The sequence below is a fragment of the Etheostoma spectabile genome, chromosome 4 (assembly GCF_008692095.1).
Source record: "Etheostoma spectabile isolate EspeVRDwgs_2016 chromosome 4, UIUC_Espe_1.0, whole genome shotgun sequence".
NCBI classification, from domain to species: domain Eukaryota; kingdom Metazoa; phylum Chordata; class Actinopteri; order Perciformes; family Percidae; genus Etheostoma; species Etheostoma spectabile.
In genome coordinates this window covers 36,517,864-36,530,631 of record NC_045736.1, presented here as the reverse complement: position 1 = coordinate 36,530,631, position 12,768 = coordinate 36,517,864, and the positions used below count along the sequence as shown (strand labels likewise).

The 12,768-nt window shown below is 38.9% G+C and overlaps 3 protein-coding genes across 8 annotated transcripts in view; 1 reads left to right on the top strand and 2 right to left on the bottom strand.

The window, feature by feature from the left end:
- Positions 1–5,137, bottom strand: part of aspn (asporin (LRR class 1)) — a 10,143-nt gene extending 5,006 nt beyond the window's left edge. The window contains exons 1-2 of the mRNA XM_032514629.1: positions 4,888–5,137; positions 693–973 (exon numbers count right to left, since the gene is read on the bottom strand). Coding sequence (XP_032370520.1) covers positions 693–930 — 238 coding nt within the window. The 5' untranslated portion in view covers positions 931–973; positions 4,888–5,137. The remainder of the gene's footprint in view (positions 1–692; positions 974–4,887) is intronic.
- Positions 1–12,768, top strand: part of cenpp (centromere protein P) — a 101,743-nt gene that overhangs the window by 57,913 nt on the left and 31,062 nt on the right. The gene's annotated exons all lie outside the window — the stretch shown is intronic.
- The window catches only part of ecm2 (extracellular matrix protein 2, female organ and adipocyte specific), a 29,069-nt gene continuing 27,710 nt past the window's right edge, over positions 11,410–12,768 (bottom strand). For all 6 annotated transcript variants that reach the window (XM_032514624.1, XM_032514625.1, XM_032514621.1 and 3 more), the window contains one exon: positions 11,410–12,768. This exon is cut by the window's right edge and continues 135 nt beyond it. In XM_032514624.1, the coding sequence (XP_032370515.1) occupies positions 12,735–12,768 (34 nt within the window). In that variant the 3' untranslated portion in view covers positions 11,410–12,734.

Sequence of the window (12,768 nt, the reverse complement as noted above, 5' to 3'; positions counted from 1 at the left end):
CTAAATAAAGACCACAGTTGGACCAAAAGTGATGAAAATCGGAGCTCATGAAACACCCATGTGTGCATATTTAATGCTGAGAGGTATAGGTAAAGAAGTCATTATGCGTTGTCCTTTTTTTATTTTTTTATCTTTTTTTAGAGTATTTTTGGGGCATTTTAGGCCTAGACAGGACAGCTTGAGAAGGGGGGGATGACATGCAGCTAAGGGCCGCAGGTCAGAACCACACACGCGTTCTGCTGTGGTAAGGACTGAGTCTTTGTACATATATAGGGCACACGCTCAACCAGGTGAGCTATCCAGGTGCCCTGTCATTATGCTTTTGTTGACTGAAACTCGGCCATCTTAGTCAAACTTCACATTTTTGATGCAGAATGCATCAAACAATGAGCAGTTTTTAACAGTCATCTTGTCACTTTCTGAGATAAATCACTTTTTTGAGTAGTCAGGTAGTTTAGCAGAGTATTTTGACTAAGTATTAGGACACACACTAAGACGTTGTTGGTTGAAGTCTTCATAGGATTTGTAGAGAAAAAGAAAAATATACATCATGAAACTTATAGTGACATTTTAAATGGAAAACTTCCAAAAATGTTTATAAACACTGAACAAGCCTTTATATCAATTTCCATGAATGCAGCTTAGGTTTGCAGTAACGTGGAACCAGATGTGTTTAAATTGTGTGTTCTTACCCATGTCTGAGCACTGCACCACTCTTGGTGAGCAACGGCAACCAGACGGACAGTTCTCGTCTTCGTCATAATCGTCGTCATCATCATCGTCGTCATCCTCATTGTCGTCGTCGTCATCTTCATCACCCGAATCAGCCATCATGACGTCATAGTTTTTCATGAAATCCAGGGTATTGATTGGGCGGTAGGGCTTGGCATTGCCTAGTGCCAGCAGGCAAAGCAGGAGGAAGACCCTCATGGTTATGTCGAAGACTGGTCCGTGAAATGGCAACCAGGGAGAGCTGTGGGAAAAGACAGATGTTAGGTTAGCTCTAAAACAAATAGAAGGGACTAAACTGCGATGTCATGGGGCTTAGGAAATAATAATAACCAAGCAACTTGTTATTCCTACTTTTTTTTTTCTAACATCAACAGAACATAGATGCAGAATACACATTAATGACCCACTGTAATTGTATTCACAAGTGAAAATTTTGTGATAGTTCCAATTTTACTAGCTCTCATATTCAATGGCACTTTTTCATAAGGGGCCTGTGTGTAATCTGTCTTTCTTAGGATGGTATTAAAATGCATTCAGGAAACAACTAACTCCACACAATGTTTGAAAAGAGAACAAGGAGGAGCTTCACGGCATCTATTTTTTAAATCAATTTTAACCACTTCAATGATGAGCATATCATTTACAGGGGTCCTCACAGGTATTTTTGCAGCAGCAGCAATAGAACAGGACCCAACCCAACCTGATAAGACTGAATATAATTTCGACCCAGCCATCTAGGCAGGACTCCTTGATTGAATACTGGATAGGATTACAACTACTACTACTACAAGCCTCTGAAAATGTATTTAAAATACATCAATTGGTTTGTGTGTAAAGTTCTTAATACCTACTCTAACTAGTGATTTACTTTCATCATTAATACTAAAGAAAGGTGGCGGGGGTGGTTCAGTGGGTAGAGCATGCGCACATATACAGTAATTTGAGGCTTATGCCTTGACGCAGAGGTCCAGGGTTTAAGTCCGACCTGTGACCTTTTCTAGCTGTCCTGTCCATTAAAGGCTGAAAAGCCCAAGAATATGTCTCACATATATAATGTCTCACACAGTTATTAGGAACAAACACACACCGAACAACTCACCGCCCTCTGAAAATGGCAGCTTGTTGAGTTTCTTATAGGGATTAGACACCTCAACTTAATGCCGAGTTGCTGTACACTTAAGCTAATTTAAATCCTTACACTGAAAGTCTAATTTCACACTTACTTCACACATTACTTACAAAATATTTTGCATATTTTTCCTATTATTCGACCTCTTCATGCTCCTTCATATAAAGAAAAGCACTTTCTTCAGAATTGGCATTCTCTAGGTTTTTAAAATTCTTTATTTAACCATGTAAACATACAAAGTACAGTGGTGTACATGATTTCCACAGCCATTCATAAAACGTAAAGCACAGTTGTACACAGTAACCAATTTATTTAGGCACTGTTCAGGTATCACTGTAATCCAGACAGTTGCCTTGCCTGGGGGAAGAAACACTAAAATTTCAGCTTGGAAAGAAGGTTTTTAATGTGTGATTTGAGTGACAAGTTCTGATCAATAATGATACCTAAACATTTATGTGCTGTGACAATTTCTTTCGCAGTTGAGATCTTAGAAAGAATAGATGTTGCATTTTCGCCATTTGAAAATGGCATGAATTTGTATTTGTCTGCATTTAACACCAACTTAAGTTGATTTCAAATGGGATTGAACAATATCAAAGGTAGACTGCAGGAATTCAAGAGTTCATACTACTGGATGTGATGAGCAATAGATAACAATCTGCATAAAAATGGAACAAAGTATTTGATACATTATCACAAAGATAATTTACATTTGGAGAACAGCAATGGTCCCGGTATGGAACCCTGGGGCACGTTTTTTTGAGACTGTACTTTACTGTTGTAGTAAGTCAAGGTGGAGTGGATTTCACTACTACAAAATATACTTTTGAGTAGTTGAATCTGTAATGTTTTATATCTTATTGCATTATATTTCATAATCTGAAAAGTAATCTGGAACTACAGCTGCCAAAAAAATGGAGTGAAGTAAAAATAACAATGTTTTCCTCTTTTAGAGTAGGAAGTACAGATTTTATTTAAGTACAGTACTTGAATAAATATACTTAGTTACATTCCACCTCTGGTGGTTACCATGGTAACATGATACAAGCATATATCTAAGTAGTTAGATGGCTTTAGTAGACTTGGCAGTAACATTTAATGTTGGAGCCAAACTGTATAAACTTGTAGTAATCATTAACCTTCAGTGCTAATGTCACTTCAGATTAGAGTGCGGATCGGGCCGGATTTTTCTGTCCGCCCGGCCCCTCTCACAGAGCAGTACCGAACCCGACCCGAGCCCGACAGGCAGTGATATTTATGTCCGACCCGACCCGAGCCCGACACAGTTAAATCGCATTTGTTTCTCATACTAATGCCACATGTACGTTTGTTTGTGTGGAAAGCCGCTTTTATTAGCAATTGTAGGAAGGCATTCGGAAATGTCAACAGATGAGCGCATCAATGCCCACGGGGAACAAGCGCCATTACCTACATAATAAGCTGTTTGTTCAAAATGTTCAATGCCTTATCGCGCTGATGTGACCGAGCCCACCCAACCCGCATCCTTTCTAAAAATCTGTTCGAACCCGGCCCGGCCCGTCGGTTACCGTCGGGTCCCTCGGTCGGGTCCCGTCGGGTCCCGTCGGGCTCGGGTCGGGTATCCATCCTCTACTTCAGATCCTCAAACTGTTTTTTGTGCTCCAGTTGAGTTTGTTTCACAGATTTTTATTAGCCTGATTTTAGGAATGTATTGCTAAAACAGTGCATGGTGAAAGAACATGCAGAGTTCCTTGATTGATCGGATTCAGTAAGTGCTGCTGTTTTTTCTATCAGTGTTTCCATAAAGCTCTGAAAACCTCCACTGGAAATGAGTTCTTGCAGCCAACATAAATGTTTCTCCAGCTCTCACCTATTCAGCATCTGTGGTGATTCACAACATGATTTATATATCTTCCTCTATTACACATTTACACAGCCAGCAGAGAGAGGCTTCTGGTAATCTTGATGGATTCTAAACCCTTCAGTTGAGCAGTCAGTCCACCCACAAATATGTGGTGGTGGTCGAGCATCCTGCTGCAACAGCAAATACCGCTCATCATAGACCCTTCCTCTGCACCCAGACTGTATTTTGTACCACATGTGCACATTTAGCACGAAAGAGGCTGTTTCTTGATTTGTGTTTTGTAACTTGGTGTTTTTCTGCTGTTACAACTTAGAGTTCTCTGGTTTGCATTTCATAAACCACTAAACCAAAGAGTTGTCCCCATCCTTTATCCCCCTCTGTCTCCATCAGGACACTCAAACAGTAAATGTCCCTATCATTTATGGCTGCAACTGCTCACAAGTTATAATCAAATAATATTTTTTTATGAGTATTGGGGTTAGGTAGAAGTTGAGTCATTAAACTGTCAGAAAATAGTGAAAGATGTCCATACCAATTAAACAGAGCTCTTTTTCTGTTGATAGTTTCAGCACTCTTCATTCTAGTGTAAGATCCGCTTGGGGAAATTTGAGATGATTCAGACAGATTTCCCTCCGTGTGTTTGTATTTACCATTTGCTGTTCATTCATGGAAAATTACTTAAATTGTTATCAAATGAGATCTCTTTGAACATAGACTCCAGGCCAGTAATACATGAAAGACCACAGAATTCAAAATAAAACCCAACCATTAAACATTATCTTGCATTCAGATTTTGTAGTTCTGTAGTTCACTTTAAAGGTGACCCACAGACTTCCCCAGAACAGTCCTTTTAGATTTTTTTTTTTTGTGCTCCACAATTTGCATGCAAATCAAACTGACTCAGAAAAAGGTGCATTTTAAATATTTTGCCTTAAAATACAGCATTTTTCCTACAATGATTACAAGATTAGCTGGTGAAATTAAAATGTTCAGACTACAGTTTGTAGCACAGTCCTGGGGCTTCTCTGAAACGCCTCTACCACCTTTAATGCATCCAGCAGGATTCTTGTAAACTGATCTAAACACCTCAGAGATGCTGCATTCTCTGAAAATATGCCAGATCCACCAGGTAAAAATGTAAAAGATGAGTTTTTTTTATAAATAAATCCAGGGTGTGTCTTACCTCAGCTGTCAGGTGTGTTTGTGTCCTTGTTGAAACCCCACACAGTGAGCAGAGCAGCAGAGTCCAGCTGGAGGGCTGAGAGTTGAATCCTCAGTCATTACATTCCCAGTGAACGGAGAACAGCATCACCCTCTCTCACCAGAAATAAAAAAACTGCCCTCAGAACACCCCCACCAACGGAAAACCACTGCTGTTAGGGTGAGAGGTTCAGTTTCAGTTAAGAGCTATTGACTCTCAGTGATCACACCATCTGTACGTCTCTGGGACTACATTTGAAAAGGCAATGTTAGGACTTTAGTCATGTGCTTTTCATCTGGAGCTTTGAAGTGATGCCAGGATTGTTAGCGTCAGACTCCTGAATGAGCTGATGAAGTCTTTATATAAAACATACTGGTAGGTCTTTCACCTCCCTTCCCTTCACCTCCGGCTGCCATCTTAAATATTTCACATCAAAGTGAATTGTTTTTACACAAAGGTCTGTTGACACTGTGTTAAATAAGGATAGTGGGACTGTACAGCTGCTGTAGCTGTTTGGATCTTCTCAGTGAAACATCCACCGTTAGGGGAGGTGAGCCGGCCCTGCGAGGGATATTTTGGATGATGCCACCTAGAGTGTGGCGGCTTCATAAGTGGACTTGCCAAAACTGCCATATGGACCTGCAGTGCATTTCAATAAGCAATCTGGGAAGTGATCAGCAGGAGGAGGATCTTTAAGATGCAGTAATACATAGAGAGTGAGAATAGAATTAAATGTGTGTGTGTGTGTGTGTGTGTGTGTGTGTGTGTGTGTGTGTGTGTGTGTATGCAAAGTGACATCCTGTAAGCCCATTTCCCCATGCACCTCTTCACTTTATCTAAATGTTCTGGCGATAGTGCCTGTTGGTCTTGAATAAGCTTGCCAAGTAACTTTTACACAGTCTCTGTTGCATTTTGACGTCTGACCTGCAACATTCCTGTTCTACTTTCATCACAGCTTGAATCATGTCACATTAACATTATTCTACAGCAGCGCTTAGTAAAATAGACAGAACATTAAATGACCACCTTCAAGAGCATTCTAATACACGTGAGACAATTGTAATTTCAATGCTGGTCTCAATTTTAAGTCTCTTCACTCTGTGCACTGTCAGACGTTCACAAATGGGCAGCATAATTAACTAATAATTTATAAACTTGACGAGAATGCGTCAGTGGATTCACCGTGAGGAGGTGAGCACCACTCAATGTCATGATGATCAATAAATAAGGCTCCAGCATACTGATGCATCCTGTGAGACAACTGATAACTCTCATCTGTTCTTAAGCAGTGACAGTTCTCACTTTGTAGACCAGTTGCCAAAAAACAGTGCAGTTTGGAGAGTGCTGTTACGTAAAAGGCACCTATGTCTGAACAGAAAGACATTAAAAAATAAAGACTAAAACCAAGGAGCTACTAACATGATCTCAACCCACAAGCAACAGGAAAAATGTCCATAAGATTGAATGACTTGTTAAAACGGATGAGTCTTCAGCAGTGTAGTCTCATGATTTAAGGTTCTACAAGTTAACATCGGAGTCAGTGAGAACTGGTCGCTTTCTTTTTTATTATTATAGATTTCCTCCCTAATTGGAAAGCGGAGACAGACGAGTAACAGAGGTGATGCTTTGCAACACGCAATCAACATTTATTTGTTCGACAATTATTTGTTCGGTGTTATGTTCCGCTCGTCTAGCTTAACAAGGCAACACAGGAATGCCTTTACATTTGAGGCAGAAATACCTCCCAATAATGGAAAAGCGAGCAGGAGCTGGCCCCCTCAGGGGTTCACGTGATATACTATTCCTTTTTCCATTCAGTGCTGGTATTTTCTGCTGAGCTGAGCTGGAACTGCACTCTGAGGCACAACTTATGGCAGAGCCAGACCATTTAAATATGCCTTGGTTTGGCAGTCAGACAAACCGAAATGGGAGCAGGTCTGTGTTCTGGTTTCACTGCATCTTCTTTGTGGGAAACCATGCATTTAGAGCCCGACCGATAAAGGATTTTTAAGACAGATACCGATACAAATATTTGGTTATTTAAAAATCTGTTATGTTGATTTATTGGCCGATATATACTGTATATATTTTAAAAACAAAAAATCCAGAAACGCATAACAAAACATAGATTTCCCCTTACATTAGTTATTTTTAGTTATTTATGAGTTCTCACTAAAATAATATATTTTGTTTTATCGTCACAACAGAACAGAGGAACATCTAAATATATTAAAGCTCTGAATAAAATGTATAAAAATACAAATTTAAGATATGAAACTTAATGTCCTTTGAACAAAAACACAGTAACAAAAAAATAATTCCCCTCTGGTGGACAAACTATACATTTATCAGAATCATTTATATTTATATATTATATATCGATAGTTCGGGAAATGCCTAATATCGGCCGATATATTGGTCAGGGTCTACATGTTTTCTAATTCATCAGAGATCTGGTTAAATGATCATTTCATCAAAAAGAAGCCTATTGCGCTCTCCCATGTTCATCATAGTCTTTAAGGAAACTCATAAACTTAAAAACAATTCTCACGCCACTGTTTAACCTCTCATACTGTAGGTTTAAGGCACTGACATTTTTCATCATCATACATGTGTAGACAGGGGCAGCCTGCTAGTGTGTGCAGATTTAAGGTCCTGACCATGTCTTAGAAAAGGTTCCAAGTTTGAGTCTGGCCAAAACCTTTGTTGCACCTAGAAAGGAAGTGGTGTGTCTGGTGTTCTTTAGGATGTATCGATGGATCTAGATTGGTCTTATTTAGTTAAGTTTTAAGGAGGCCCTTCAGGGTTGTTTCATGATGTGATCTTTTTCACAATTGGCCATTTTATTTTTATAGTTCTGTCCACTTCCTCATTATTATAGCTTTATAGCTTTGCTGAAACTATACCCTGTTATGAGCCAGATTAAAGAAACCATTTCCCAAATGTCCCAAATGCAGGGATCTCATTTAGAACCCGATGTAAACCTGGTTTCTGTGCACTATAAGAGGACACTGGCTTTATTCTGCACTGTAGGGCCCACTAGCTCAAAGTATTTCCTGTTGTGTGTGTGTGTATTTGCCTGAATATCAGCAGTCTGCCCAAAAAGTACAAATGCAATTTATAAAAATGTTGGACTTGTTGTTTTGAGCAGTTTGTTGTGCCATCATTTGCCATGGATCTTGTGCATGAAACCCTCATACTTCTCAGCGGACGGGTTTGCCACAGAAAGATTTAATTCAGTAGTTTCAATAGTCCAAAAAGGAAAAAATGGTTTGTGGTAGTGAAAAATGTGATGGCGTAACTGTTGGTATTACAGTATTCAAACTGCAAATTAAATGTTAGAGCTTATTTCCTGATGGGAGAGGGTCTGCGCTGCTGATGGGTGGTGGTCAGGATGTCTCTTTTCACTCAGGATCTCATTCTTTCCAACCCATCAGACGCTGTGATGACTCTGGGCCGACTGGCGCTTGTTGTGTTCTTATGATGAGAAGAATTTCCTTCATCTGAGCTTTCAAATGCTGTGAGTCACCAGGGCAACATGCAGGGCGACAGTGCCAAGGAGTTTTCCTCAGCGCTGTTGTTGCTTTAGTGCCACAGGAACTAGTGGTTAGTTAGTTGCCAGGAATTTTTTTTAGAGCTGTGGCAGGAGGACAAGTCAGCATCTTACCTGATGCTGGAAGTGTTACGCAACCAGGCTGCACAACAGACCAGTGTTCACCATGACCTCACTTCACAGTCCACCTGATGATGTTTAGAAATAATGGGCATACACTCCGATTCCATGAGTGTTCGGGAGCTTGAACACCCACAGCAAAATCATAAAGTGGTCCATGAGCTAAACCTGTATTCATAAGCGGATACTATTTTTACCCTTATTTGTTGAGTTTGACAAGCCCCCTATGTTTTGTCCAATCAGTGGTTTCTTGCAGAGTAAAGGACCTAATTTAGCGTTTTGTCCACATGCCCTCTGACTTTATTTGCTCTGCGAATGCGCAGTGAATAAGCACACAATAACTTTCCACCTGAAGTCATTGTAAAGTGAGTTTAAGACTGTAACCCATTTTGTCCATAAGGTTTTATTAAATGTAAAGACTTGCTGTGAACAATCTTGATACCAGTAACATCAGTCATTGTGAGTAGCCTGAACCTATAATGATCTCTGTATTATAGGATCATGTAATATAGTACTAAATATAGCAGAAATATACAGATGATGTTTAATTGGTAGACTCCAGATGAATAAATTAAAATTCCTTCCGCAAACCAAGAAATATGAACATGCAAAACTATCAAATTTGTCCACATGCAAGTAAACAATTACAACTTGTATGAAAAATACATTTCCGTGTCTAAATGCTGTTTAGGGTTATATGTTGCAGCTTTTTCTGTAAACTTACAATTAATAAAAAAATTAATTATAGACTCATTTTAGGTACATGTTACCAACAATATACAAAGCCTTCTGCACACTGTTTATTTAGTAGGTAAGTTGCAGGTTAATATTGAAGTGAGGATAGCACTACCCTATATTTTTAACAATACAGTTTGTGCCCTTACTTTGCTTTAACTCCAAGTAAAGTGGTTTAGATCAGTGGCTTTTTGCCCTGTAACCCTTTAAAATGACTTGAGAACCAATGTTAGTGAATGTTAACGTCTATAAATTATGTCAACTAAGGAGTAATTATATTGCCTCTGTGCTGGCGACAGGTGTGGCCGGAGGCATCATGTTTTTGGGATGTCCCATTCTTGTGAACGTGATATCTTAGTAACCCTTGGAGGGAATCTCTTTGTGGTAAAAACGTCCACTTGGGTTCATGGAAGAACTGATGACCTCACGTCTGTCCCATGAACATGGTATCAGGAACACCTGGAGCAAATGTCTTTTTACATTTTGCACAAATGTCTCTCATATAATTTAAATCATCTGAGGATGAAAAACTACAAAAATAAGACTTAAGTTATAATAGGATTTATCTCCAAAGAATTTATCCTGGTATGGAGCTGAAAGAAGGTCAAACCTAATACTACTTATTTGTACCTGATAAAATGTTTGCTAAGTACATAAAACCAGATTATAAGCCTACATACTATGATGAGGGGCATTAAACAGGTTATGCGACTGACTATTAGATTGTTCCTTCATGTGTTTAATTTGTGAGACTGATGAACACAGCAGCTGTTCACATTGGCAGACGCAAAGAATTTTCTCTTCAACAGGAAAACCGTTTGATCTCCGAGCTTCGGCTCATTGAAAGAAAGTTTTCCAGCTCAAGTTCGATGAGATGACGACTGCCTGCACTTAGAGAGTGACCAGACGTTACTGGATGTTTTTTTTTATTGCTTTTCTACTTCGTTTTTTGTCTGCATATAATATTTCCAATTTGTCTTACCAACGAGGGAGCTGAGGTTTTTGTCCTCTTCACATCTTAGCTTTTTTGTTCCAATCGTCCTTTAGATCTGTCTGCTACTAAGTTAATGATCCTAAACCTCAGGCTTTTAGAGGAAAATATTATGATAAAGTTGGCTTTCAGCTTTGATAATTACAGCTTTCACTGAATGTGTATTGCATGAGGGTAGAGGACATGATGCAAAGATTTTATCAACCACATTTAATCATGACTCATTCTTTAATAGTCCTCTTGACTCTCCTCCTCCTCCCTGAGGTCTGATGTGTTAATTTGATAACATCTCCAATGTACTGAATGTGCTGACAGTGAAGGGGCTCAGGCAATTCAGTGGAATGTAATCTAAGGGAACTTCTTGTTTGAAAATGCGACTCATATACAGTACCTTGCTGGTTTTGTAGTTGCATTCAATGTCAACATTTGTGTTATTAAAAAAAAAAAAACAAGAAAAGAAAAATTAATCCGTTCAAAGAGGTCTGGTGTTGTGCTTATTCACAGCAGTTCCCTGATCATCAGACTATAGATTATAAGATTCTATAAAGCTTACATTTTCAGGGTTGTAAGAAATGATTAGAACAGGTTAGAATTCACTGTAGAGGCATTGCGATTTATAAAGTAGTAGGGACAGCACTGACTGTGTTTACATGCACACAATATTACGGTTTTTGTTCTATTTCTACTAAGCTGTTTATATGGCTAATTAAAGTGAACATTCCACTAATAATTTCGTTTACATGTTCAAAATAGGCTTCTTTTCAGTGTTTACACTGGTGGCAGACTTGTTGGACCGTTTAAACACAGCCTCCCTCTTTCAAACGTACTCGGTGATGGAGTCAGCTTTGTTCTATGAACTAGATGACTAAAACGTTATGTTATGCTAAAAAGTATAAGCCCCCCCCCCGGATACAGATAAAATGTCCTGTTCACTACATATCTAAATGTATGGTAAAAAAAACAGGGCTCATACCTTCACAACTACAAGAAGGCCTTAGTGCTTTATATTCAAGTTTACACGGTATTGCAATTTGAAACCTATTAACCATGACTTCCAGTGATGTTGTTATAATTATCCTGTTAGCTTCGATCAATCAGGCAGTAGTGGGAACATTGTGAAGTTTGAAGTTTATTTGAATCCTGCATCGTAACATTGTGTTAAACTATAGGATATAATTGTTGACACATTAAATAGACATTTTGTCTTTTCATTCATGCATGTGGGCCAGCCAAGAGCAAAGTAAAGGGCAGATCTTTTAATTCAAATGCTGAAAGAGTACATAAAGGATTTACTCTTCCCAACCTGCAGAAGCCTTCTTTTATTCACTGTCAGTGAATTATTAATACATTATACTACAGTTAACTGGCTGATACTTGAAGCATAGACATAGACCTATAGTATGGTTAAATAACATTTTTGTGTTGAGGAGGACTGAGGACATCAATAAAAGAAAATTTTGTAATGGGAATTAACAGTTGGAGAAAATACTTGGATGCCGAATCTTAAAGGCAGAGCTATATATATAGCAAACCTGCTGAAATCGCATACACACCAACTTAATTCAATAATCTCCTCCTCAATGACACAATGCAAAACAGAAGTTACTTGGCTGCATCTCCAGTTATAAGTGTGAATGTGGCCCATGTAAGGTCATCAAAGTAGGGAAATCAGATGCTGAACTTTAAATCAAAACCTACACCATACCTTCGGACTCACATTGCATCAAGAATAAATCTGACTTGACTCCACCAGAGGAAGTAGCTGTCTTGCTTTTTTCAATCTAAGTGCAGACAAAGAAAAAGATGGAGGAGCTGGGCAGACATGTCTCTACAGTTTCTTTATCTGTCAGAGGGATTACTGTAGCTCTCCAACAGCACTTACTATAACTTCATTTACCTTCCTCTATATCTTTAACGCAAAAAGCTCAAAGGATGTGCCACACATGACAACACTACACTTTTCCATGTCAGAGTTTTTATGAAAGAAGGCATGGAAGAAACTGAGCTGAGGAATGGAACATGAAGGTGGTTAGGTTGGTAAAAATGATGTGTTGGGCTTGTGGTCTTCATTTCATTGAATTCTTTCCATTTCTTTATTAGCATTTTCATTTTACTGTGTATGGTGCAGGAGTTCTTTCCATTTTAGAGAGTTTAACATTTTACTAAAGGAGACAGATGTGTTTGATTTGAAGTCTGAAGGTGTTCTGTCAACTTCACACCGGGCTAAGGTTGGCCTGGCGACAGTGCAAAACAACTTACCAGACCTAAAAGGGTCGAAGAAGAAGAAAATCTTGTTTTTATGCAGCATACAGCATCAGAGGAAGCTGGGGAGGGGAAACATCTCATGTTGGCACAAAAAAAAATCTAAATATTTGCCCCTGTGTTTCTGGGGGTTTAAACAAGTGTCATTTAGTTTTTGGTTTTATGTGGTCACTTGGTTTTCTGGGGTTTAAGGACCACACTG